The 26,881-nt window shown below is 53.6% G+C and overlaps 1 protein-coding gene across 4 annotated transcripts; it reads left to right on the top strand.

Annotated features, from left to right (window-relative positions):
- Positions 1 to 5,505: 5,505 nt before the first annotated feature.
- Positions 5,506 to 26,610, top strand: Srebf1 (sterol regulatory element binding transcription factor 1). Of its 4 annotated transcripts, XM_028776471.1 has the most exons (22): positions 5,523 to 5,674; positions 11,129 to 11,166; positions 13,751 to 13,755; positions 15,741 to 15,783; positions 18,899 to 19,321; positions 19,603 to 19,778; positions 19,858 to 19,995; positions 20,080 to 20,301; positions 20,953 to 21,064; positions 21,584 to 21,798; positions 21,893 to 22,088; positions 22,182 to 22,360; positions 22,570 to 22,831; positions 22,916 to 23,082; positions 23,260 to 23,428; positions 23,932 to 24,034; positions 24,282 to 24,391; positions 24,476 to 24,608; positions 24,770 to 24,935; positions 25,317 to 25,517; positions 25,610 to 25,721; positions 25,997 to 26,610. In XM_028776471.1, exons 1-22 carry the CDS (start codon positions 5,580 to 5,582, stop codon positions 26,224 to 26,226), a joined length of 3,495 nt encoding a protein of 1,164 aa, XP_028632304.1. In that variant the 5' UTR covers positions 5,523 to 5,579; the 3' UTR covers positions 26,227 to 26,610. The 4 variants fall into 4 exon arrangements, with proteins under 4 accessions (XP_028632301.1, XP_028632304.1, XP_028632303.1 ...); XM_028776468.1 differs by lacking the exons at positions 11,129 to 11,166; positions 13,751 to 13,755; positions 15,741 to 15,783 and having other exon boundaries at positions 5,506 to 5,670; XM_028776470.1 differs by lacking the exons at positions 5,523 to 5,674; positions 11,129 to 11,166; positions 13,751 to 13,755 and having other exon boundaries at positions 15,695 to 15,783.
- The last annotated feature ends 271 nt before the right edge of the window (positions 26,611 to 26,881 follow it).

Genomic DNA, 26,881 nt, shown 5'->3' on the forward strand with positions numbered 1-26,881 from the left:
TTTAAAATCTACAGTTCACACCATAGATACTGTGTACAAACTTTAAATGTACATTTGGATGGTTTCAATCAAGAATTAGAGGGTTGGTTGTGTGACCATCACAATTTTAGAACCTCCTTGTGACCCCAAAGCAATTAACCTCTGCCCCCCCCCACCTGTCTTCCTTCCTGTGGGGCTCCTGTGCTGTTTCAGGAGGCTGCCCTAAGGCACTATTCTGATGTATTGTCCCTTAGGAGTTGGCCTGTCAGCCCTGAGCAAAGGGAGCAAGTGGAGAGACAGAGTAGGTGGACCCAGGTGCCTGTGCCTATGTCTCCTTTAGCTTGAGGACTTGAAGCCCTTCAGACCTTTCACTTCTTGGATTTGAGGGTGGAACTCAAGTGTACTAAGTGTATCCAAGTTCTGTGTCCCTGGCTAACATCTGCCAGCCCTTCACGGTGCTAGAAAAGTTGGGGCTGGGAAAAGCCACAGACTTGCTTTTGGACAGAGATGAACATTGCTTAGACCCAGACTCCAGTCTACTGGATGGGCAGCAAATGAAAGACTCAGGAGGCACAGCCTGATGGGGTCTCAACAATCACTAACCCAGACCGGGGTGTCTACATTCAGCACCCTAAGACCCACTGTCACCCCAGGATTCAGGAGCTGAGACTCTGACCAGGTGGAGTGAATTGCAAGCCCTCAAACAGGAAAAAGAGGAGTATACCCTTGCAATAGAGGAAGCCCACAACCCAGATCCTGCTGAGCACACAGCAGGATCTGTGTCCTAGCTCTGTGCTAGGCACTGGGGCATTAAAGAATCCAGAACCCAATATCTGCCCTGTGAAGAGCAGGTGGGCCGAGTCTGCTTTGGCTCACAAGGCCCAAGTGCACTTTCCCTACTAGTGTTCCTTATGCCTGTGCTGGGCTAGTGCTCAGCCCCTGCCCTTGGGGAATTTGAAGGCTTGTTCAGTTCCCAGAACCAAGGCTCCTCCTCTGCTGAGAGCTAGAGAACTGTGATCTGCAGGGAGGAAGGCTCTGGCACAGCTAGGGTAGACTGGCCAGACCAGGAGGGAGGGCAGGATGGTCATGCAGCTATGATCTGGCTGACAATTCTCAGAGGAGGGACTTTGCAACCCCAGGTGGGCACTTGCCAAAGTGCGGTTTCCCAATAGACTAATAGATGCTCCTGTAAAGTAGGAATTCTGTGAAAGGAAACAAATGCAAGACATGTTGGAGAAAACTGGAACCAGGGCCTCTTTGTCAGGATGGAGTCTGTGGCCCAAATGCCTCACTTAAAGGGTGTTGGGTGTTGCAGAAATTGGTTAATGAGTCAGAGGGAGGAATAGGTATACAGGAACAACTGTATACAGGTGCCACCTATATATTAGGCTAGCTGTTTGTTCTTTGTGTGTCTTGGCTCTGCTTCCTCAGGGTTGGCTCTGCTATAACACACTAGACAATGCCAACAGCTCCAGGCCTTAGCTCCTTTCAGTGGTTTACACAAAATACCTAGAACTCACTTTCAAACTCCTGACTGTTAGAGGAAGAAAACCTTCACAAGGTCTACAGCATAGGTTCGTTTGACCCCTGGGGTACATATAGACAGCGACAAACTTCTAGCTCTTCTTTTTTCCTGCTAGGCCTTGCTGCCTTCCCTCCTATGGAGTCCCATCTTGATGATGGGCCCCACCCAGCAGTCTTCACTGAAGCTCTTGATGTGAAAGGACCTTCACCATCTATAAACTTTCCCAAGGGAAAGATGTCTTCTGGATCTTGGGCAGGAACAGAACCAGAGACCTTAGATAGGCACGATTCCCAGGAAGTGCCGCTATATTCAAGGAAGCTATTAGTTTGTTCTTTCATGGTCTCTGGAAGGCTATGTTCGGGTCTCTAGGACCATGTCCTGAGCATCCCAGTAGGTCTCTGAGTGGAATGGGTTGGGGTAAGATCCCAGGGAAAATGAGGACGGAAAAAGGAGCCCACACATTGACTCAAAGGACAGCTAGTTGTCAGTGTGGGATGGCCTGAAATCCAGGTGAAACATTCTGTGTTTTAACCTGTCACAGTCCTTGCAGCAGATTGTTTGGCTTGTCTCCTGTGCACCTCCGCTTCCATTTTGGGGGCCTCCCTGAATCCCTGAGCAGATACTGCAATCCCTTCCCTTTTGCCTAAGACTCTAATGAGAAGTCCCAGTTGAGACATAAGAGACGGGAGCTGCCAGGCTGGTGTCAGACAGACTGCTGCCTCGTCCTTCTGATTGCTGGGAGTATCGAGAGGGATGGCACTGCCCCTCTGCCAGAACCCAGAACATCTGGTGGTCTGTGGGATGCTTCACCCCTCTACTCAACGAGGTCAAAGCGAGTTGTAGTGGCCATAGTGTCAGAAGACACAGGGTCTGGAAAAAAAAAACCCACTCAGCACATGGGCTTCCCTCCTCTGTTCATCATATACTATTTTTCTATAAGGGCTCTTTACACCTCCAAAAAATCTGGGAGATGGAGACTCTGTTCTTTCTCTTCGTAGTGGGTCTTGAATAAACCTGCTTCTTCCGATCAGACTCTGCTCCTGGGTTTGGACCTGGAATTCAACAGTAACTCCCTTAGGCTGGACTTAACTGGTGGCAGGTGATGTCATCAATTGATGTACTTTGCTCTCCTCTGGGACTCAAGAGTGTGCCGCTGGCTCCCCCCCAACACACACACCCAGTAGCCAGCATTTCCCCCTCATTTGTGAGCTTAACCCCTCACTGTGCACAGGCTGTGGCCATACCCAGCCCTCGTGTGGAGATCCATCAAGAGACTGATGCCAGGCAGCTACCACAGTGGATTGAACGCAGAGCCTCAGAGAGTGTTAAACACTTCCTGAACAGCTCGCATCAGAAGTCGACTCTAATGATACCAGCCCTCATCTAGGGCCAGCATTCTCCAGTCAGCAGTCCCTTGTATAAAGTGGTATCAGGAGACTAAGCCCTCCCAGGTGGCTCTGGACTCTTAGCAGTCTATTCTCACTGCCTGATTCTCTTCTCCTTCGCCCAGGCCGGCCCAAGCTTAGTTCCTGCAGTCGAGAAAGATAATGGGGTCACGTAGAGTGGCAGCAGCCTCCAACCCAGCGCTTGCCATTCCACGGACCACCGAACTCCCAACATTGAGGGCACTGCTGAGCAGAGAGGTCCTGCTGCTCAAGGTTCAGGATCTCCTGTGCTTAAAAGGTGGGGACCAACCGGGAGGTGCATGCTGGTCCCCCAGGTAGCGAAGCTGGAGCAGGCACAGAAATCTGGACTTTAGAAGCCATGCTTGCAGTGGAGCAGTCCCACCAGACAGAGCGCGTATCCTCAGGTCATACCGCCCCGCCCCCGGGTCGAACGGGCTCTGGGCACGTGACCAGAGCCCGAGTCCCGCGAGCGCACGCTGACGCCGCGTCACCCCACTCGGGGCCCTGCACCCATTGGCTGCGGCGCCGTGAACGGGGCCTGTCGTCTGGCAACCAGGAGTCCGGGGTCTCCGCGCTGCCCACTCCACACTGCGCACTGCGACTGTCCCCAATGCATGACTACTTTGGGCAGCGCTGCGGAGTCCTAGGCAGGTCACTTCGCCTCTAGCCTCAGTTGTCTCATCTGTAGAATGGGAAGGGAGCAGACGGCTTCCTAAGGCTTTTGGGAGGATTGAACGAGTTAATACAATAAAAAAAAAAAAGTATTCGGCATGTCACAAGCATGCCCCATGACTGCACAATGCTGAGCCTGCTGACCCAGGTAACTATCGGTCAGGCTGAGATCAGCCTCTCCCAGGCTCCCCAGAACAGCTTGTGTGCTGAGCGCCAAAGCTCCCAGCAAGGCAGTCCAGAGAGCTTTGCTTGGAGGTCTGGGGTGTTTGAGACAGATCACTAACTTCCTCTGAAGTTTTCCAAGCTTTCCCCATGGGGAAAAGCTGCCCCTTGGCTGCTGCCCTAGTAAACCCAGTCTGTGGAGTAGAGATTTGTGTTGATGATCTGCTCTCCCACCTTGGGCTTTGCTCCATGGGGGGCTTGGCTTTTCTTTCCTTTTCTTCCTTCCTGCCTTTCTACCTTTCTTTCTTCCTTTCTTCCTTCCTTCTTTCTTTCTTCTTTCTGGCTTTTCAAGGCAATAGACCTAGCTCCTGCAGCAGTGAGATGTGTATTTGTGGACGTATACGCTTTACTCAGTTCCAGAACAAGGCAGATCTGTTGTGATGACTCCAAACACCTTGCCCTGTTCTGCAGGGACAGCTCTAGTAAGTTGACTGGGGGAAACCAGTGATCTTGGCTACACACGCAGGTGAGGTGCTGGTTCGGCTGACAACTGGAGAGAGACCCTTACCCTTCTGGCTGGGACAGGCCGTTTGAGTTTTCAGGAAACTGGGTGTCTTCTGGTGGTGGAACATGGCAGGGTGACCCCAAAACAAGGGCTCCATGTGTGGTTTATAGCCCCGGCAACCCCTGTGCACCCTATTCTATGTACATTTCTAACAGCTACTCTGAGAAAGGAACAAAATGTGTCCAGGTGAAGCCGAGGCACACACTCCCTCCTTGCCCTAAAAACATCTAACTCTATTGGTTAGTGAGAACAGCCCCCAGCCTGTGTATCTGCAGTCTGAGCAAGGCAGCCTCTGGGCGGCCCGGGGCCCTGACTCTCCCTGGTTGACTCCCCACTTGCATTACCTGTGGATCGGGATGGTCTATTTCAATCCACCCCAAAGAACCTATTCGCTCTCCCCTGCTTTACCTGTTCCTAAGTCACAGGACTCAAGGTTCACTCTACAGTCCTCATTTAGGCACCTGGCCTGGCCTCAGGTCATGCATGTTCCAGGCAGCTGGGCCTCTGTTACAGAATCCCAGCTTGACTTTGGGATCTACATTTTTTTCTAAGTCTTTCTGGAAACACAAGTCTTTCTATAACAGTCATACGGGCCTACTGGCCCTTCAGGTCCTCTCTGCCTCAATGGTGGGTCCGATAGGATTGAGATAGGTTCAGAAGTTCCATCTGCCCCCTCCTCCTGCAGGTTCTGCCTGGGAACCCTTCTCCTCCGGAGGCCCACTTCTAGACTCCTATGCTGAGAGGGTGAACGGGTCTCACGGAACACACTTCTCTAACCTCTCAGCTGGCCCATAGATAATTGGACCCTTGCTACAGATGAGGAAAACAGAGGCACACAGTGGTGGGGGTCGCACTGCAGGCCTGTAATTGCTGTATTTCGGACCCAGGTCTGTCTGGTTTTAAAGAGCAAAGGCTAGGAAGTTTTCTGTTCTCTGTTCCCACCCTCACGCTGGGGCCCCATCCCTGGCCCTTAAGTCTAACGATGTCTGGGCTAGGTCTAGTCCTGTGGCTTCCATTCGGCCCCTTGGCCTTGTGCAGAAGAAGCCAAGGCCCAGTGCCTGGGCACCCGCAGGAGACTGCTGGAAACCAGGCTCAGGAAGGCAGTCTGAACCTGCTAGGCGCTAGGCGAACAGTCAGGATGGCCGCTGGTGGGTGGGGCTTGGCCGGAAGCCCCGCCCCTCCGCTCAGGTGGCTCCGCCTGCGGAACCCGGTTTCGGAAGAACTTTTCGTTAACGTGGGCCTCCTCCGAAGCCGGGTGGGCGCCGGCGCCATGGACGAGCTGCCCTGCATTGAGGCGGCTCTGGAACAGGAACTGGCCGAGCTGTGCGAACTGGACACGGCGGTTTTGACCGACATCGAAGGTGCGTGTCCCGGGGCTCCGGCGCGGCCTGTGCAGGGTAGCACGTCCGGGGAAGTCGCTTGGCCGGGAACTTCTGCGCGTGCGCACTGCGCGGCCTGGCGTCTGGGATCTAGGGTTGAGCTTTCGGGACCGCAGTGGGCTTGGTTTCTGGACACTCTGAGTATCCACTGAACTCCAAGTCTGGTCCTGTGTACAGTTCACAGGCCGACCTGGGGTTTCTCACTTCTTGAGTGCTGCAAAATCCCCAAGGAAGTCCACGAACGGATATTTACATATACCTTGCTTTGCAAGCGTCTGGCTACTTTGGATAGAGGTCAGGGAGGTCTCTGTGAGTGCACTAGAGTTAAGGGGCAGCCCCGGCACTGAAAAGGAACGATACTTTCTAGGCGGAGGGCAAGGAAGAGGCAAAGGCCCTTGAGGCGAGACCTAAATTTTGAGGACTTGGTTGGGTCACGCAGGAAATCTGATAGAACAGAGCAGCTGCTCTCTAGAATTTTTTTCAAATTCTGTGATTCTGGGGCAGTAACTCGGGACCTAGAATATGTTAACAAACAGGCTTTCTGCACTGAGCCACACCCCAGGCGACTTCTAGCCTTTAAAACATCACTCGAACTCGCTCAGCGTGATTCATCTCCAACTTCAACAACAACTACCAACTGGGCGGAGGGAAGGAGTTGGGGCGGATCTGGAGAAGGAAAAAAAAAAACCTCCACCAAATCTTCGTTACTATAAGATATATATCTATGTTCGGTGGACTGTTCAACATCTCTGTGGCTGTTAGCATTCTCAGAACATTGTATCTCTCTCGCCTGCTTAAGGCTGCTCCACACCCTCCTCCACCCCAAACAACCATGACTGTTTATTGTCTACAACTACAACGGGACCTGTGGGATTACAGTAGATTGTGCCCCCTGATGGTCTGTTGATAGACACCTAGGTTGTTTGTTATGTCCAACACAGCCTTGGAATGCTGTGCCTACATCCTCATCAGAGACCCAAATGTTCTGTCAAAGCTAGTAGGCTTGTAGTCACTGCTAGTCACCTAAGACGAATGAAAGTTTGGCTGGCCTGGGTTCCAGGCATAGTTAGGGGTGATGGGAGAAAGGGATGAGAGAAGAAAAGTACAATGTCTGAGTTGTTAGAAGTTCCCACTCAGTGTTGGGGTGGTCCATCACTACATGGAGAGCAGACACTTACTGAGTACTTGGTGTGTGTGCCAAGCACTAGTAGGTTGATAATCTCAGTGAATCCTTCCAACAGCCCCAGTTGGAAGACATATTTGTACCTTACAGGTAAGAGATCAAAAACAGAGAGCAAACGACATGTCCAAGTCTTACAGCCACAGCAAGACAGAACTCAAACCCAAGCTGTTGGCTCAAGAGCCTGGACCCCTGGCTCCCAAGGCTGGACAAAGAGGCCAGAGTGAGGCAGGGGCTGGGAGCCATGCAGCTGTCTCCCTCAGCCCAGAGCGGCATTGGTCATAAGACCAGAAAGTGGCAAGGAGAACCAGCTAGGGCCTGGAGCTCCACTGGCCATCACCTGCTCCTCTCTGTCATGTGACTTGTCTGTGAGCTTGCCACCCTTATTTCTGAAGGTGATGCTGTGCCCAGAGCATCCAGTCCTGCTGCTGGCTGTGACCTCAGGGAAATTCCAGATGCTCTGTCTTCTCCCTGCTCCTGGTGTCCAGTCACTGGAGGCTAGGGGAAGGGAGCCTGTGCACTGAAGGGCAGAGAAGGCAAATGGAGATAGTTCTGCTCTGAGACTGGCTAGTTACTCTAGGAGCCCTGGAGAGCCCAAGGCCTGTGACAGCCAGCTCCACAACAGTCTGTTGGCTCAAGATGTATGCATAGCTTAGGTCCAACATGGTTTACAAGGAAGCCCTCCTGAGTTCCAATTCCCTGTCTCTGTCCTGGCCTTACACTGTATCTGTCTATGTTCCAGTATTGTGTGACTCTCCCTAGGGAGAGGTGTCTATGAATCTGATAGGGCGCTGTTACAGACTGAAGAAACATTTCCAGCCAAGTTGAGCTTCATGAACCAGTGAATTTATTGTTGCCTTAGTCAGTCATCATGACCATGAGCATGGCAACTCTTGTAAAGGACAACATTTAACTGGGGCTGGCTTACAGGCTCAGAGGTTTAGTCCATTGTCATCATGGCTGGAGTGCATGCCGGCACACAGGCAGACATGGTGCTGGAGAAGTAGTTGAGAGTTCTACGTCCAGGTCCACAGGCAGAGAAAGAGAGACACTGGGCTTGGCTTGAGCTTTTGAAACCCTAGACCCCACTCCCAGTGATGTACACACTTCCTCCCACAAAGCCACACCTCTTCATCCCTCTCAAGTACTGCCACTTCCTGATGACAGACTCCCAAGCAGCAGTGTCACTGCCAGGTCTTACTTACTCCAGCATTGTGACAACCCTTGGAAAGTTGTGTCTAGATCCCTAACCCCCTCCCCCCGCCTACACACACACACAAATACACCTTCTGCCTCAAGAGGACAGTGGTTAGAATCCCTGGTCAAAGGTTCTGTAACCCTCCTCCTCCTGCCAAGAGGGTCCCATGGCTGTCCTCGTACACCTAGCTATTGCTGCTTTTCAGCTTGTTTTGTTTCGCTACAGGACAAGCATTCTGTAGGGCACCACCTGTCCTGCCATCTGTGGGATGTCTTCTGTCTCTGGTTCCCACCACGCACAAACACTCCTTAGCAAACAGCACCCGAGTGGCATGTAATTCCACTAATCTCCAAAGGACCCTTGTCTCAGCATGCCATTTAAGACCCTGCCACTACCTTCAACAGTGCCCGCCCACTGAGCCCCCCTTGGGTACTGTGATGAGACACCATGACCAAAGCAACCTGGAGAGGAAAGGGTTTATTTAGCTTATATTTCTGCATTGTAACCCATCACCAAAGGCAGTCAGGACAGGGACTCAAGCAGGGCAGGAGCCTGCAGGCAGGAGCTGATGCAGAGGCCACGGAAGGGTGCTGCTTACTGGCTTGCTTCCCTTGGCCTGCTCAGCCTGCCTTCTTATAGAACCCAGGAGCACCAGCCCAGGGATAGCCCACCCCACCTACAATGGGCTAGACCCTCTCTCACGTCAATCACTAATTAAGCAAATGCTCTACAGGTTTGCCTTCAGCCCCATCTAGGGAGGATTTTCTCAGCTGAGGTTCCCTCCTCTCAGATGACTCTAGCTTGTGTCAAGTTGACATAAAACTAGCCAGCACAGCTGAGTACCCCTTCATGCTTGGTCCTCATGTCCAGAGCCACTCAGGGATAAAGCCTGTGAGCACCCTGCCCATGGGGTCTTCATGTCCAGCCTATCTAATGGGCAGCAGAAAGCTCTCCATTGTGCTGTTGCTCTTAGGGAAATTGCCTCACCCTCTCTGAAATACAGACTTGAGGGTTCCCTTGGGATGTGGCGAGGTCGGGAGAAGAGGTGGCAGTGGTGTGATGCTCCTCAGGGGAGTGAGGAAGGTGCTAGTTGTGGGTCCAGGAGGCAGTGGCTGGGCATTACCACCTGCCCTATATTAGTTAGCTGGACACAGCCTCCCAAATGACCTGGTCAGTTCCAGATAGGGGTCACTGCCTGGTAGACGCCTAAGACCTAACCTTTGCCTGGTTGTAACTGGCCTAGGTTAGGTACTCTACTGGCTGGAGAGTGTCTTTCTCCTGTTGGCTACATGCCTGAGGAGATGCCTTTTAAAACTGGTCTTTTGATTAGTTTATTTTGCACTGCTAGGGTTGGATCCCAGAGGTTCATACATCACTGAGCTGTGCCCAGTCCAATGGAGAATTCTAAACTTGGAGACTGATTGGGCCACACAGCAAGTGAAACCCACAGCCTAGCGTTTTACAAGGTGATGGTAGTGGGGCTCTCCCAGTTAGAAGCACTCAGAGCCTGCCCTAGGTGTCAAGCTGTGCCATCTGGGGTTTTGGGGGGTTGAGGTAGGGCTGGGGAGAGTGTATGGCCTTGGAGAAGCCTATTCTGACCATTGTCCCCTTAACAGACACTCTACCTCCATCCCCAGCCATTTCCCAGGAATCCTTGCACCAGGCTGCCCAAACCAGGTTCCATCCCACAAGCTCCCTACAGCTAGAAGGGAGACCCAGGAGTTTTCGCATTCAGCCCGACTGAGAGGCCTTGGACATGTGGTCTGACCTCTCTGGCATTTTGGTTCTTATCACTATAATAGATACAATACTGAAACTCATTCTTTGGGTTACATGGGGCCCAGCAGAGCTTGTCAGAGGCTATCGGGCATTCTGACACAGTGCCTACAGGTCATTCTCACATTGTTCAAAATGTGTAACCAGCAGCCAAACTGTTGACAGTCAGTATCCAAAGAACCCGCCCAAACAGGAAGTTTCCAGAATGTTCGAGGCTGCAGTTTCAAGTCCGGGGTGTGTACTATGTAATGGTTCTGTCTTTTTGTGTGAAAGACTATCCAGTAAGGGGCCCCATCCTGCTTTGAAGAGCAAGACTCATCCTTAGCATCACCTAAGGTTAAAAGAGACTTCAGCCATAGCAGTGTCTGACCACGCATCAGAGGGGCCGCTTACCCCTAGCCTCTACCCACCCTTTTGTGATGCAAGTGCCATAGCCTTGGAGATCATCCTAAGGAAGTGGTGGAGGAGCCAGCTGAGGTTGAGGGAAGGCAGAACCAGAGCCTGCAGTTCAGTCCCCTTCTCAGGGCAGCTTCCTGCACAGGGGCAGGGCAGCCTTGGAAGCACAGAGCAAGTTCCGTAAAGCTCCTAGGAGTGCACAGTTCTGGTCCCATCAAGCAGCTGCAAATGCATAGATGAAGAGGCTACTGCTGGTGATGCTGTGGAGATGGGCCTTTACCTGACCAGAGTCACCTGCTGGTGCCACAGTGCAGTGCCACTTCCCTGCAGGATTATGTAGACTTAGATAAGAAAGGCACAGCATTGCAGTGGAGCCTGGCACAGCGGCCACTGCACTGGACACATGGGCTGGTTTCTGCCTCCAGAATGACCAACACGTCCTGGCCCCCCAGCTCAAGGAAACTGGTGGGGTCTATGCTGACTAGGGTCTTGTTATCTCAGGGCCACATATCAGATCTACAGCTCTGGGGTGAGCTTAGGTGACTAGGACCTAAGTATCCTAAGGGACAGTGGAAATTGCCTGCATGGTGGCACACATCTGTAACTCAGCACTCAGGAGGTAGAGGCAGGGCTAGAGAATTCAAAGTCATTCTCAGCTGCATAAGTGAAGTTTGTGTCTTGTCTGGATTGTTTGAGACCCTGTTTCAAAGGAAAACCAACAGCTGAGGCTATCCCCATCCTACGGAGGGCAGGGCCTGCAGTTCAGGCTTCTCCACGGACAATGACCCCAGACAATGGGGAGAGCCAGGGTTAACAGCAGTGCAGGTTTAAGGAGAGAATGAGTGTTTTCCAAGTGGGCAGAATTGAAAGTAAGAAAGACTTACTGGCAGGGTCAGCCCAGGCGAGGGCAGGACATCAGGAATGCTGGGTTACCTTCAGAAATCAGTCAGGGAGAGTGAGGCAGTGTGTGAAGGCTAAAGACCAACCTGGGGTGGGGGTGGGGGTGAGGGTGGGTGGGTGCATGGTGTCTTCATGGCCCCCATCACAGGTCCACTGAATTAGTTCTTTTTGTGTGCATTTGTTTATGGCTATATATGTGCGTGGGTGTACAAATGTGTGTATGTGCAGATGTATAGATTCAGTGGTTGATGTTTAGTGTCTTTGCTTCTCCACAGAATTTTTTAAAAATTTTATTTAACATTTTTTTTTTTTACAGTCCAGATTTTTCCCCCTCCTAGTCCACCCTCTGACTGTTCCCCATCCCATACCTCCTCCCCACCCCACCTGTCTCCACAAGGATGTCCCCCCCCCCCCACCCCCCAACCCCCTTCTCCACAGAATTTTAAAAATATATTTTAAACATTTTTTTTTTAATGACCAGGAGGTGGTGGCACACACTTTTAATCTCAGTACTTGGGAGGCAGAGACAGGCAAATCTCTGAATTGGAGGCCAAGCCTGGTCTACAGAGCAAGTTCCAACAGTACAAAGCAGCACATTTTTAGATTTCTTTTATTAAATATGTATGTTTTACCCGCATGTATGTGTACCATGTGCATGCAGTACCTCTTGAGGTCAGAAGATGGTATCGGATCCCCTGGAACTGGAGTTATGAATGGTTGTGAGCCACCATGTGGTGCTGGGAACTGAATCCTGCTCCTCTGCAAGAACGAGTGCTCTAAGCTACTGAGCCCTTCCACATAATTTTAAAGGCAGCTTATTATTTATTTTACTAAACTTGCAGCTCACAAATTGACTACGAAGGCCGTTTGGCCAGCAAACAGGGAGCGTCCTTTTTCATCTCTTCAGCCCTGGGATCATAAGCATCAGCTGCCACACCCGACTTCTCTCTCTCTCTCTCTCTCTCTCTCTCTCTCTCTGCTTTTTTAATTTATGTTTTATTTTTATTTTTATTTTTTCATACCTGGCTTTTTGTGGGGTCGCTGGGGGTTAAACGCAGGTCCCTCTGCCTGCACTCCACTAACTGAGCTATCTTCCAGCCCCTCTGCTTACTGCCTGCTGAGTAAGGTGGCTGAGGTCTAGGTGGTTGAGGGCCTTTGCTGAGGCCTGGCACAGCACCCTGTGTCTCTCTGCATATGCAAAGGTGATAAAGGCTGGTTGGCCCGGAGCTCACCTCAGGCCATAACTGTCTGACAGCAGACTAGGCTCTGTGGGTCAGCAGAACTGAGCCAGGGTCTCAGCTTCTTCCTGAGGCTGCTGTGGGCTCTTGTGTTCTTGATCCTTCTCTGGACCTTCGTGTCCTCACTGGGACACAAGCCCAAGTGTGACTGTTTCATCAGCCTGTGTGTGGCCTATCCCTTCCAGGAAGAACCACATTCTTTTAATCCCCTGGAGCAGGGCCTTTGAGTGCACAAAAGGTAGTCTATGCCCCTGTGCCCTGGTGCCCATATGACAGCCAAGGACCGGAGTGGCTGCCAGGGACTTCTGAGGAGTAAGGGCCTGGGGAGTGGCAGGGCAGGCTGCATGCCTGGAAGAACAAGGAGCCACAGCCCAGTCCTCTAGCCTGCAAGTCCCCAAGCAGGGGGCACTGTCCCATGTCCTCTGCAGGAGATGCTGCCACTTCCCCTTCTCCTTTGGCCCTTCAGGGCATGGGACAGTTTGCAAATCCTGTAGGCTCACAGGAATCCTAATGTGTCCTTGTCCTTACCCCGAGCCACTGTTTCTGCTTCTGCCCTCACTCCTCGCTTGTACTGTCTCAGTCTTTGGACTTGCCTTTTCTCCTGGCCAGAGAAAAAGGCAAGCCCATAGCCGGGCAGTGGTGGCGCACGCCTTTAATCCCAGCACTTGGGAGGCAGAGGCAGGTGGATTTCTGAGTTCGAGGCCAGCCTGGTCTACAGAGTGAGTTCCGGGACAGCCAGGGCTACACAGAGAAACTCTGTCTCGAGAAAAAAAAAAAAAAAGGCAAGCCCAAAGACCTTTTTTCCTCCCCTTGTGGCCCTATTTAATCAGACTGCACTGGAGTGTCACCTCCCCAGGGAGCCTTGATAACCACCTGTCTTTGCTTGCCCAGCCTGTCATGGTGCTCTCACCTCCCCCACTCGTCTCACACCCCACCCCCACCCCGAACATGTGTGCAGCTGGTTTCGTGGTGGAGTGGAAGCATCCCCAGGGGCAGGGTTCTGAACCCCAGCAAATGGCTGTCACCTAGGATGGGCCTTTGAAAATGTTGGGAAGGAACAGCTGGGGCTTCAGGTTTCCTACTGAAGCCATATAGGAGCAGGGCCTGAGAGGGGAGTGGGAGAGGGGAGGCACTGAGCCCAGGAGGCATGCGCCTGGGTCTCCTTTTGTCCTTTTGCCTCAGATCATGTATGGGAAGTGGAAACCTGTCCTCTGTGGGAAGCCAGTATTCAGCATACCCTGATGGCCCGCAGCATGGTTACTATGGTGCCCCTTTCCAGACTGCTGGACCTGAGTCCTAGTCCTTCCTAGGCTGAGGCAAGGAACACTTGCTTTAGGTGTGTCATGTGCAGGCCGATGGATGCCTCCGCCTCAGTTCCTGTGTGCTAATCCTTTTAGGATGTTAAAAACCTATTGGATGCTTTAGGGTTGATTTCAGTCCTACAGGTCACATGGACAGCTCAGGGTCTAGATCGCAGTTCTAACCAGTTCAGGGGCTGTTGTGAGGAAACACCTTTGCAGAGACCTTTTTGAGTAGGTAGGTGCTTTATAAACATGTTCTCCCGGAATCGTCACCGCTGGATAGAGGTAGAATCTAGACCTGGAGGCTCTTTCTTAGAGGCATTCGGCTAGCTCCTGATGCCCAGCTGGTAGGGTTAAAAGAAGAGAAAGACCTCAGCACTGGCGCAGATCCTTGGCAAGGCTTAGTCTTAAGGAGATTGCCAAGCTGGCTTTGAGTTCCCATTTCTCCCCAAGTCTCCACCTTAGCCACCAGCATCTACAGAAATGGGCTAGTGACCAACTCAGAAGGTTGTGAGGGGGAGGTCAGAAGAGTAGGGTCCAGGCTGGGCACACATGTCATTAGGTGTCAGGCCTGCCCCTGGTCCACTGCTTGGCCAAGGCTGTTGTACTCACAAGCCTGTCCATAAGCTCAGGTCACACTTGTTCCTCCTCAGTGTCCAGATAGAGACAGTGGGGAGGCTTGACACTGCCTGTACGGAGTGGCTGTTACATGAGCCGCCCGGCCTGCAAGTCTTCCTGTATTCAGGACTCAGAAATCAGAAGGACCAAACTAGGCTCGGCGTTAGGAGCCTCGTGCCTGGCCTCTCCACCCTCAGTGTCTTCTGGTGTCAGGACTCTTCCCTGCCTTCAGTTGGGTGAGGTCAGAGGCCTTCCCAGAACTCAAGAGCACTCACAAGCTGGGCAGAAAGGTATCAAAAAAGACGTTTGGAACCGCCTATGAGGATGTAAAGGACCTAGGAAGGGGGTCAGGGACGAGGCTGTTTCCCAGCCAAGACTCTGCAAAGAGAGATGGGTCACAGGAACACAAGTCCCTGACACTCATGAGGAGACTTGGTCGCTGGCCCCCTCCCAGGCTGGATGAGTCCTTGGTCCGCCAACTAGGCTGCCAGGCCTTGCTGGGCCACTGCCACAGAAGCTAGGTTGCTGGCCAGCACTGGTGGTGGTGATGGCGGTGGGGTGTGTGTGTGTGTGTGTACATATATGAAAGCGCTTTTTTACCTTTGTCAGCAAGGGACAGGGACAGACGTGGCATACCCTTAATACCCACTGCCTTTCCCATCTGGCCTTTGCTGTAAGAAAACTGAGTCAGGCTTCACTTTCTGACTGCTGGGGGCTGTGAGACCTTGAGGGAAGACACTGACCCAGCCTAGGGACATCAGACCTGAGACCAGGATATCTGGATGAGTGATTTGAGGTAGGATTCCCTTGCTCACTCATCAAGGCAGTTTCATGAGTGATCTAGGTCCAGGACCATCAGCCCCCTCCCTGATACAGTCCTCATCCTGGGGCTGCTCTGCTAGCTGAGTGACCCTGCAACACCAACTGCCACTATCTAAAGGCAGCCATTGGCCTTCCTCAGACTGTAGCCATATCATCTCTTGCTGCTGCTATTCAATGCGAAGGGCCAGGAGTGGGTAAACTGAGGCCTAAATGGTCCAGGCTAGTTCTGGGTGTATGCGAACCAGTGGTGGGAACACAGAGCTTCCGGGTTCAGAGCCAGCCACAGTCTGGATTCCGGACCCGGGCTCTTCTCAGGGGTTGCCTGTGTAGCAGGGGCTGGGACGGCAGTGACCGCCAGTAACCCCTGCGCGCGCTGGCGCAGACGCGGTTAAAGGCGGACGCCCGCTAGTAACCCCGGCCCCATTCAGAGCACCCGGTGAAACACGAGCTGCCGCCGTCGGGGGTGGGCGGGGCCCTAATGGGGCGCGGCGCAGCTGCTGATTGGCCATGTGCGCTCACCCGAGGGGCGGGGCACGGAGGCGCTCGGCGGGCTTTAAAGCCTCGCGGGGCCTGACAGGTGAAATCGGCGCGGACGCAGTCGGGGTAGCGTCTGCACGCCCTAGGGGCGGGGCCCGGACAACGGAGCCATGGATTGCACATTTGAAGGTACTTTGGGGAGGACCCTGCACTCTATAACTTTGCCAGGGTCTCTGCAGCAGATCGCAGTGCGGTGTTCTAACAGAGGAGGCAGGACGGCCCTTCACCACCTTGGGCTGGAAATTAATGGGCCTCCTTAATTAAGCTATCCTGCTTAGGGACTGTCTTCACTTTGCAACATAAACAACTTTCTCCACATCCTCTGCTTTCCCTATGGAGAAAGAAACAAGAGGGCCACTGTCCTGTCTATCCTGGAGTCTGACCTATTTGGTGGCCCTAAATTGGACATTTTGGATCCTCCGGGCAGAAGGTAGACTATCCAGGCTATCAGTTTTTCCTTCTTGACCCTAGTTTCCCCACTTAGCAAATGGACTAATGGTAAGTGGGCATGAGAGATGGAAGATCCTATGATTAAAAGTACTATTTATGACCTGCATAAATCTGGAGAGAGTGCAAGCATCCAGAAGGCTGAGCCTACCACCCTGTTTTGTTCAGTTCACAGCCATAGGGCAGTCCTTCCCCTGCCTCTTGCCCAAACATCTGTCACTAGGCACTGTTGATACCCTGCTCTGTTGGGCAAAGCCTCAAGCAGGGGTGTCAAACGGTTTAGTTTTAATCTGTTCTTTTTTGCAGAGGAGGAAACTGAGGCCCAGTAAGAGGAGGCAGGTGGCCTCCTCCAGCACAAGGGGTGGTGTGGGCAGGGAATGGGGGAGCACTGTGGGCCCCTAGTACTGTGTTCATGGATGCTATAGAGCCCTTTGACCCAAAAGGTGGCCTCCATGAGTGGGTGAGAGGGCCCTGGACTGAGCCAGCCAGGCTGTTGGTTGCCAGCTGGGGAAGAGGGCCTGTAGCTGGGATGGAGCCAGGGAGTATGTTTCAGTCCTTGTTAGGAGGAAGGAGCCAGGATAAGAGAGCACTTTGCTTTTCCAGAGGGGAAACCGAAGCCTGAATGGCCAGACCTGGAACTTGGCTTCATGCCTAGAACACACAGATACATTGGTTGGCTACCTGGCCACCGACTGGTTTTGCTCCAAGTCTCAGTGTGCTCTGCTGAGGAATGGGTTAGTGATGGCAACTTTGTCCCTGGCTTTTTGGTGGAACAAGAAAGGGTACTGCAACAGTAGCTCAGCCTGTTTGTAGACCTAGGTTTGAAGTCTGTTGTGTGCTGTCTGGATGCCTTGGCCCTCAGCATCAGTGTCCTTTCCGGCCTCCAGAGCAGGTGTGGGCACCTGAGTCGAGATGGTGTCTGAGTATAGGGGTAGTGGCTAGCTCTAAACACTGTCAGGTAGATTTGGATGGAGTAAGAATAGGTTAGCTCAGTGACTTCACTCGTAGAACAGGGCATCTGTTTCTACCTAAGCAGGCTGAGTCAGTATGGTGGCTTCAGCGTAGGCTTCTGTTTGGTCAGGCCCAATCTGCAGGCATAGATCTTAATCACCTTTTGAGTCTGTCCAGGATGGATAAGGACCCTTGCCTGACATGGATCTCTGTCTTGTCTGCTATTCGTATTTGGGAGTTCCACTTCCAGAGGTCCGCAGAACTATCCTGTCTCTCTGTACTTCTCTCTTCCCTTGCAACTGAGTGGATGGGTGACATCACTGGAATCTCTGTACTCTCTCAGTTTCTGTTGAGCTCTGTGTGCAGGGGACCCTGTGTAGACACTCGTAAAGGAAGAGCCCAGGAGTGGCAGTGGGCTTGGGACACTGCTCCTGTGTAAAGGCTCCTTTGTTCTGTGTCCCCTCTGCCCTACTGCCTGTTAGGACCCGTTCCTCAGAGAACTGGACCTCCTGATTGTGCGAGGCAGGCCCTTGTTTTACAGATTGAGAAATTGAGGCTCAACTGGGGCAGAGCAGGGCTACCCATGTCTTAGAGTGAGCATGCGTTCTTTAAAAAGCCAGTTGGGCGGAGAGGAAGCAACAAGGGCGGGAGAGGCGTCTTGGATGGCTTTCTGCCTTCTAGCAAGCACTTGGAGCTCCCCACGCAGTGCAGACCTGCACCAGCATGGCTGGAGAGGCTGAGAAGTGGATGTCCCATAAAGGTGGAGTCAAAGGTCACCTCTGTCCATGGCAGGATTCAGAACAGGAATAGTTGCTCCTTTGGTAAGACATTTGCCTTGCCAGCATCCATACCTGAATTTGACCCCTAAAATCCAAGTAAAAAGTAGCAGGTGTGATGGGGCACACTTTGTGCTTGCATTTTCCCAGGGTATCCGTCAGTCTCCAGTGTCACGGGGGGGGGGGGGGGGGGGGGGGGGGGGGTTGGGGAAGTGCTGCATACATAGGGACACAGGTGTTCACATTAAACAAACAAACAAACAGGACAGGCCAAGGTAGAGTTCAGTGATGGAGTATGTGCTTACCGTGTGTAATTCCCTGCTCCACTGTGACACACACACACAAAACACTAACCCAAGGAAATAAAACACACTCAGAATTTGCAGGGAAGCTCTAGTTCTCGAGTGGATTTGTGTTTTCCTTCCTTGTGAGGTAAGGGTTCATCAGACTGTTCAACTGGACACTATTCTTTTTTCAGGGTCTCACTATGCAGCCCTGGCTGTCCAGGAACTCACTGTGTAGACCAGGCTGGCCTTGAACTTGCCGAGATCCACCTGCTTCTGCCTCTGAGTACTGGGATTAAAGTTGTGTGTCACCAACCGCCTGTCTGGACTTTGACTCTTGAGAATAGTCTCCATGGTAGCTGAAGACCCCAGCATTGCTATGCATAGCATAGGCAAGGTTTTTGTCTGTTTTCTTCTTTGATTCCAGGCTTCGAGGAGAAGGGGGCCTAGGAAGAAAGCCTTGCCTGGTGTAGGCACTTGGTACATGCTGAGTGGGTGAATGAGTGAATGGACAAATGTGGCCCTGCTGTGTGCTATGCTGTGGGTTTTAGATGTCAGGTGGTATTGGTGAGAGGCAAGAGCATTGAAGAAGGCAGTCTCCACCAGCCACAGCATGAGGCGCAGGCTAGAATGGGTAGTCAAGATCCGACAGTACAAGCCTTGCCTGGATGTGCCCAGGACTATCAGCTGCAGTCATCACGAGCGGCTGTCTGGAGCATTATGAGTCCTGCTCAGGAGCTGTCTCCGTAGCCTGCTGTCACTCACTCATTGCTGTCTTCTCCCCAGACATGCTTCAGCTCCTCAGCAACCAAGACAGTGACTTCCCCGGCCTATTTGACGCTCCCTATGCTGGGGGTGAGACCGGAGGCACAGGCCCCAGCAGCCCTGGGGCCAGCTCTCCTGACAGCTTCTCTTCTCCTGCTTCTCTGGGCTCCTCTCTGGAAGCCTTCCTGGGAGGACCCAAGGTGACACCTGCACCCTTGTCCCCTCCGCCGTCGGCCCCTGCTGCATTAAAGATGTACCCGCCTGTGCCCCCCTTCTCCCCTGGGCCTGGAATCAAAGAGGAGCCAGTGCCGCTCACCATCCTGCAACCTCCAGCACCACAGCCATCACCGGGCAGCCTCCTGCCTCCGAGCTTCCCTCCACCACCCGTGCCGCTCAGCCCTGCTCCAGTGCTGGGGTACTCGAGCCTGCCTTCAGGCTTCTCAGGTGAGCGAGGGACGGAGGAGGCAGACGGGTAGCCACTGTGCTCTTACAGAGGAATTTCTGGGCTTCAGAAGTCAAGTAGTCATCCTGTGGCCCAAGATGCCCTTTGGTTCTGGGCCCAGTGTACCTTCCCAGTTGCCCAGTTGGAAGGTGGTACATGGGCAGGGCCTGTCCAGCTAGGAAATAATAGGGGTAGTTATGTGAAACCCATAGACAGACAGGCCAGATGGAGTCAAGGTAAGCAAGGCAGCCTGTGCCAGCAACCTTTAACTTTGCCTCTGCAGGGACCCTTCCTGGAAACACCCAACAGCCACCATCTAGCCTGCCTCTGGCCCCTGCGCCAGGAGTCTCGCCCACTCCCTTACACAACCAGGTCCAGAGCTTGGCCTCCCAGCAGCCACTGCCAACCTCAGGAACCCCTAGAACAAGCACTGTGGCCTCACAGATCCAGCAGGTCCCAGTAAGTGGGTCTGACCAGGACGTGGGGGTGGGGAAAGCCTGGCTTGGATGTCACTCATGGTCAGGCCCCTCCCCCCCAGGTTGTACTGCAGCCACACTTCATCAAGGCAGACTCACTGCTGCTGACAGCTGTAAAGACAGATGCAGGAGCCACAGTGAAGACTGCAGGCATCAGCACCCTGGCTCCTGGCACAGCCGTGCAGGCAGGCCCCTTGCAGGTAGATGGCTCAGGCAAAAGGGAGACCATGGGGGCTGACTGCACATGTGTGTGTCCACCTGGTGAGATGCATATGACCCCACAGACCCTGGTGAGTGGAGGGACCATTCTGGCCACGGTACCATTGGTTGTGGACACAGACAAGCTGCCCATCCACCGACTAGCAGCTGGCAACAAGGCCCTAGGCTCAGCTCAGAGCCGTGGAGAGAAGCGCACAGCCCACAACGCCATTGAGAAGCGCTACCGTTCCTCTATCAATGACAAGATTGTGGAGCTCAAGGACTTGGTGGTGGGCACTGAGGCAAAGGTATGGCCGAAGGCCTGCCAGACTCGGGCAGGGTGACCAGGAAAGAAATGGGGCACATCAGCCAGCGCAAAGAAGTATTAGGTCATTCCTGGTCACATAGTCTTGTGTATCATCTTGTCTAGGTCTGGGCAGTCCCGTCTGCCTGGTTAGATTTTATCAAGGGTGACCTGGATAAAAAAAGGGCTGGTCTATGCATGGAGGATGTCACGGTGATGAAGCACAAAAATCCTGTCCCAGAGGAACCGATACCCTAGGGGAGTGCTGGCCATTGAGTAGGATAAGAAAGTCAGTGTGCCAGCGGCTCACACGTGCGGGGAAGAAAATAAGAAGAGTGAAAGCTGTAGATGTGAACCGGGTGTGAACTGGGTGGTCTCTAGAGTAAAGAACTGTCGGGAGCAGTGAGGCTGGGAGCCGGCGACGGCAGTGACCCCAGCGGGCTAGACACCGGTGTGTGCATTCTCGGGGCACTTTTCTCTCTGCCCCAGGAGTGGGCACTGTCAGGAAACATCAGCATAGGAGAGTTCTAGGCAGAAGGAAAAAGGACAGAGGCCCTGAGGCTGCTATGACGCAAAGCAGCTCTACCTACTCTCCGCGCCTATGGTCGGGTCTGCCTGGCTAGCTGAGCCCTCTCCTCCTCCGTCTCCCTCACAGCTGAATAAATCTGCTGTCTTGCGTAAGGCTATCGACTACATCCGCTTCTTACAGCACAGCAACCAGAAGCTCAAACAGGAGAACCTGACCCTACGAAGTGCTCACAAAAGCAGTGAGTCCTGGCTCCCCCTCCCCCACTGTCTCAGTTACTATTCCATTGCTGTGAAGACACCATGACCAAGGCAACTTACAGAAGGGTTTATTGAAGGCTTACAGTTTCAGGGGTGAACCCATGACCATGGTGGTAAGCAAGCAGGCAGACAGGCATGGCGCTGAAGCAGTAGCTGGGAGCTCATGCTTTGAGACAGCCATGAGGCAAAGAGGAAAAGCTAGCTTCGAGTAGTGTGGGGTTTTGAAACTTCAAAGCCCACCACAGCAACAGGCCACACCTCCTCCAGCAAGGCCACACCTCCTAATCCTTCCCAAACAGGAATGGAGACCAAGTGGTCAAACATAGGATTTTATAAGAGCCATTGTCATTCAGATCACCACCCTGATGCTGGCTTTCTATCCCTGCCCAACTTTGCCTCTGGCTCACTCTCCCTCGGCTCCTGCTTTGATCATAACAGAATCCAAGTCCTGGAGCTTCCGCAGCCAGGCCTCTTCCCAGCCCCGTTCCTTCTTCCCGCAGAATCACTGAAGGACCTAGTGTCGGCTTGTGGCAGTGCAGGAGGCACAGATGTGTCTATGGACGGCATGAAACCTGAAGTGGTGGAGACGCTGACCCCTCCGCCCTCAGATGCTGGCTCCCCATCCCAGAGTAGCCCCTTGTCCTTTGGCAGCAGAGGCAGCAGCAGTGGCGGCAGTGACTCTGAGCCTGACAGCCCAGCCTTTGAGGATAGCCAGGTTGGACTCTGCAACACGGCTCTTCCCTCTCCCAGAAGCCCCTGTCCTTGGGGGCAGCACGGCTGTATGGCCTTACTCCCTTGCCTCCTGCCAGGTGAAAGCCCAGCGGCAGCCTTCACATAGCCGAGGCATGCTGGACCGCTCCCGCCTGGCCCTGTGTGTACTGGTCTTCCTGTGTCTGACCTGCAACCCTTTGGCCTCTCTGTTTGGCTGGAGCATCCACACTCCCTCTGATGCTACGGGTATACACCGTAGTTCTGGGCGCAGCATGCTGGAGGCAGAGAGCAGAGGTGAGTTAGGCCAGTCCAGGTGGTGTTGGCAGAGACCTTCGGGGCTTTGGATTTCCTGAGAACTGGGTCCTCAGACCTTTTCTTTGCCTATAGATGGCTCTAATTGGACCCAGTGGTTGCTGCCACTCCTAGTCTGGTTGGCCAATGGACTACTAGTGTTGGTCTGCTTGGCTTTTCTCTTTGTCTACGGGGAACCTGTGACTAGGCCACACTCTGGCCCAGCTGTACACTTCTGGAGACATCGCAAACAAGCTGACCTGGATTTGGCCCGGGTAAGGGGCTGGCCCTGGGGAGAAGGAGTGGGGTAGGCCCCCGGGCCTGAAAAGTGCTGGGTGCCTCTGCTCCCTTTATTTTCTCCACACCTCCCTTCATTTTGTCCAATCTGTCCCATCCCACACCTTCAGAACTCCTTTGACTCTAGGGGCCCAAACAAGGGGGTACCTTGCTGTCATTTTTCTTACTGAGACAACCCTTTCTCCAGGGAGATTTTGCCCAGGCTGCTCAACAGCTGTGGCTGGCCCTGCAAGCACTGGGCCGGCCCCTGCCCACCTCAAACCTGGATCTGGCCTGCAGCCTGCTTTGGAACCTCATCCGCCACCTGCTACAGCGTCTCTGGGTGGGCCGCTGGCTGGCAGGCCAGGCTGGAGGCCTGCAGAGGGACTGTGGGCTGAGAACCGATGCTCGTGCCAGTGCCCGCGATGCGGCTGTCGTCTACCATAAGCTGCACCAGCTGCATGCCATGGGTATGGCTGGGTGGGAGCTGGGCTTTGAGGGTCTCCACCGGTGATACCATCACCTCCTGTCCTCACGCCTCACCCACTTTGCAGGCAAGTACACAGGAGGACATCTTGCTGCTTCTAACCTGGCACTAAGTGCTCTCAACCTGGCTGAGTGTGCAGGAGATGCTATATCCATGGCAACACTGGCAGAGATCTATGTGGCAGCTGCCCTGAGGGTCAAAACCAGCCTCCCAAGAGCCTTGCACTTCTTGACAGTGAGTAGGCTGATGGGGACAGGGCTGGGAGCTCCTCCACCTGTCACTTCCAGGGCAAGGGGCTAAACAAGATGTGGCAGTGGTTAGCAGGTGGGCTGTAGGCCCTCCTGGGGTCTCCAACTCAGGTCTGGGTTTGAGCTTGGAGCCAGTTTGACGGTCCTGTTCTTTCCCCTACAGCGCTTCTTCCTGAGTAGTGCCCGCCAGGCCTGCCTAGCACAGAGCGGCTCAGTGCCTCTTGCCATGCAGTGGCTCTGCCACCCTGTAGGTCACCGTTTCTTCGTGGATGGGGACTGGGCTGTGCATGGTGCCCCCCAGGAGAGTCTGTACAGCGTGGCTGGGAACCCAGGTGCTCTTTCGTTCTGTTCTAACCCTGCCCCATGCCTTCCTGTTCCTATGTCACATTACACTATCCCCTTCTGAATGTCCTCACCCACCAGCTTATTTTGCACTGTGGGTTGGGGCTTGGGCCACAGCCGTGGCTGTGGGTGGCTTGCTGGACTTTGCCAAGGTTCTTTAGAAGCAGGAAGCAGTATGGGTCAGCAGGCAAGGAGGGGATGTGAGTGGTAGCTCTAGGTTACACCATTGTTGTCTTAGGAAGAGCCCTGAGGAGAGTCAGGCCCATGGGTATGTGACTGAAAAGGCTCTCCTTTCCAGTCTGTGGCTCGTGCATAGCCCACGCACTTTCCTCCCTGGTCAAGCTTATGAGGGCAGGGACCCATCACTGTCTGTCAGGGTATGGAACTAGGAAGTGGCTCTGGGTTGGGGCCCAAGCATCCGAAGGCATTGGTGTGGGAGAGGACTGTAGAGAGGACGATGTCTAATCTCTGCTCGACTCACCCCTCCTCACAGTGGATCCACTGGCTCAGGTGACTCGACTATTCTGTGAACATCTCCTGGAGCGAGCATTGAACTGTATCGTTCAGCCCAGCCCAGGGGCAGCTGATGGAGACAGGTGAGTTTGCCTGGGCCACTCCCAGGCAAGACCTACAACAGGGCATCTGGGAAAGCCTTATCCAACCTCTTTAGTAGCCAGACTCTGTTCTCAGAGCCTCTCTGGGTCTTGCTTTCCCCTTTCAGCCAGACAGGTGGTATTTTGTAGAATCACAGAGTCAGACTCTGCTTGGATGGCTGGTGAGAACCACTGTCATCCAGAGCCCGAGACTGCTGCTCTCTGTCCTGACAGCTCTCTCCTGCCTCAGGGAGTTCTCAGATGCCCTTGGATATCTGCAGTTGCTAAATAGCTGTTCTGATGCTGTCGGGACTCCTGCGTGCAGCTTCTCTGTCAGCTCCAGCATGGCTAGCACCACTGGTGAGCTCCAGACCCCTGTCCTGACTCCTCCAGGGAGTATCTGGATATGGTGTGGCTGAGGGTGGCACCTTTCCCTCTCTGTAGGCAAAGACCCAGTGGCCAAGTGGTGGGCCGCACTGACAGCTGTGGTGATCCACTGGCTGAGGCGAGATGAAGAGGCAGCTGAGCGCTTATACCCACTGGTAGAACACATTCCCCAAGTACTGCAGGAGACTGAGTGAGTGCCCAGACACACCCTTCTTGCCCAGCTTTGCTTAAATATCAGTACGGGAAGGACAGTGTGCTCTCTCTTCCCCTCAGACTAGAACCCTGGTGGGAGAACTCAGGGAAGGGCTGTAGTCTTGGTCTAACTTACCATGTCTGCCACAACCCCAACAGGAGACCCCTGCCCAGGGCAGCCCTATACTCCTTCAAGGCTGCCCGGGCTCTGCTGGACCATAGAAAGGTGGAATCCAGCCCAGCCAGCCTGGCCATCTGTGAGAAGGCCAGTGGGTACCTGCGGGACAGCTTAGCTTCCACATCAACTGGCAGTTCCATCGACAAGGTGAGGGGTAGGATGGGTCCTGTCTAGGCCAGGATCACAGCTGTCCATTCCCAGTTTCTTGGAGTTAGTACAAAATAATGCTGAATGGGCTTACCTTAGTTTTTGACAAGGAGAGAGTGGTCTCACTGTTTTGCCACCACCAGGAAGAAGGGTGTGGAGAACACACTGGCAGGGCTCCTGTTGGGGGCCATTGTCAGGAAGACGGAGGGCTTGTACGTGTGAGGTCAATGCAGTGTCCCAGCAATGTAACCTGGAGTCAGGCCCTGGTGCTGTGGACTTTCTGCCTCCCACGGGGTGCGAGCCTTGGAGATAGGTTGGTCCTCAGCTAGGGAAAGGTCGATTTCTATAGAGAATTCCTCCCTCTGGCCTGCGCTACCCCAGGCCATCCAGCTGCTCCTGTGTGATCTACTTCTTGTGGCCCGCACCAGTCTGTGGCAGCGCCAGCAGTCACCGGCTTCAGCCCAGGTAGCTCACGGTACCAGCAATGGACCCCAGGCCTCTGCTCTGGAGCTGCGCGGTTTCCAACACGACCTGAGCAGCCTGAGGCGCTTGTCGCAGAGCTTCCGGCCAGCTATGAGGAGGGTGAGTACCATTGTTCTCACACTGCGGGGCATGAGGCAGGAAGCCAGGGGAGAGAGTAAATCTGAAACTGGTGGTCACTCCTCACCTCTCAGGTATTCCTACATGAGGCCACAGCTCGGCTGATGGCAGGAGCAAGTCCTGCCCGGACACACCAGCTCCTGGACCGCAGTCTTCGGAGGCGGGCAGGTTCCAGTGGCAAAGGAGGTGAGGTGGTGGCTGTGCTTACAGGGCTGGTGAGGGTTGGGGCTGGCTGGTCTAGTATGAGGCAGAATGAATCACAGAAATCAGCTGGGGTGGACAATTTCTGAAGCAGTCATAGGGAGAAGGCCGAGCCCACCTGCGTTTCCTACACAGGTGGAGAAAGCCTCCAAAGTGTTGGGGAGTTCCATGCAGAAGAGCTCAGATACCTTGTCCTGCAATAGGCTGTGGGCTCGGCCAGACCTAAGCCTTCCTTTCTGTGATGTGGTCTGTATGTACAGGCACTGCAGCTGAGCTGGAGCCTCGACCCACATGGCGGGAGCACACAGAGGCCTTGCTGTTAGCCTCCTGCTATCTGCCACCTGCCTTCCTGTCGGCCCCTGGGCAGCGAATGAGCATGCTGGCTGAGGCAGCACGCACTGTAGAGAAGCTTGGCGATCACCGGCTACTGCTTGACTGCCAGCAGATGCTCCTGCGCCTGGGCGGTGGGACCACTGTCACTTCCAGCTAGACCCCAAAGCTTTCCCCAGTATGAAAGACTCTTGAGGACCTTTGTCACTGGCTGTGGTCTTCCAGAGGGTGAGCTTGACGAGCAATCAGGATCATGCCGACCTCTAGTGGCAGATCTGGAAACTGCAGAGGCTACACTGGCCCAATGCCACCCTCTTGCTCTGGTAGGCACCTTAGTGGCTTTTTTGTGGCCTATAGAAGTCAACTTTTCCCTGAGGGTCACCCTGTCTCGAGGCTCGCACCCCGGGAGACCTGTACATAGTGTAGATCCAGCTGGGCCAGGCTCCTGGCCAGGCTCCTGTACTACTTTGACTTTTGCAAACTTTATTTTCATAGGTTGAAATTTTGTACAGAAAATTAAAAAATGAAATTATTTATAACCTCAGTTTTGTTTATCTGGGTAGGCGGATGTCTGCCTCATCTCACTGCTGTCCTTTCTGGACTGTCCTTTGGGAAGCTGGACTTCCCATCTGCTGTAAGAGTGTATTGGCTGGCTTCTGCCTTGTGATGGTATGTTGCGCCAACTTGGCCCTCTGGTCTCATGGCTAAGCTTAGACTCTATCAACCTTGAGGGGCCTTGATGGGCTCAGTTGTTTCTTTATCTTCCAGCCCTCCACCAGGTCCCAGGGTAATGACATCCCTGTATGTCTGGAAAC

Source organism: Grammomys surdaster, unplaced genomic scaffold, assembly GCF_004785775.1.
Source record: "Grammomys surdaster isolate TR1022 unplaced genomic scaffold, NIH_TR_1.0 270, whole genome shotgun sequence".
Classification (NCBI taxonomy): Eukaryota; Metazoa; Chordata; class Mammalia; order Rodentia; family Muridae; genus Grammomys; species Grammomys surdaster.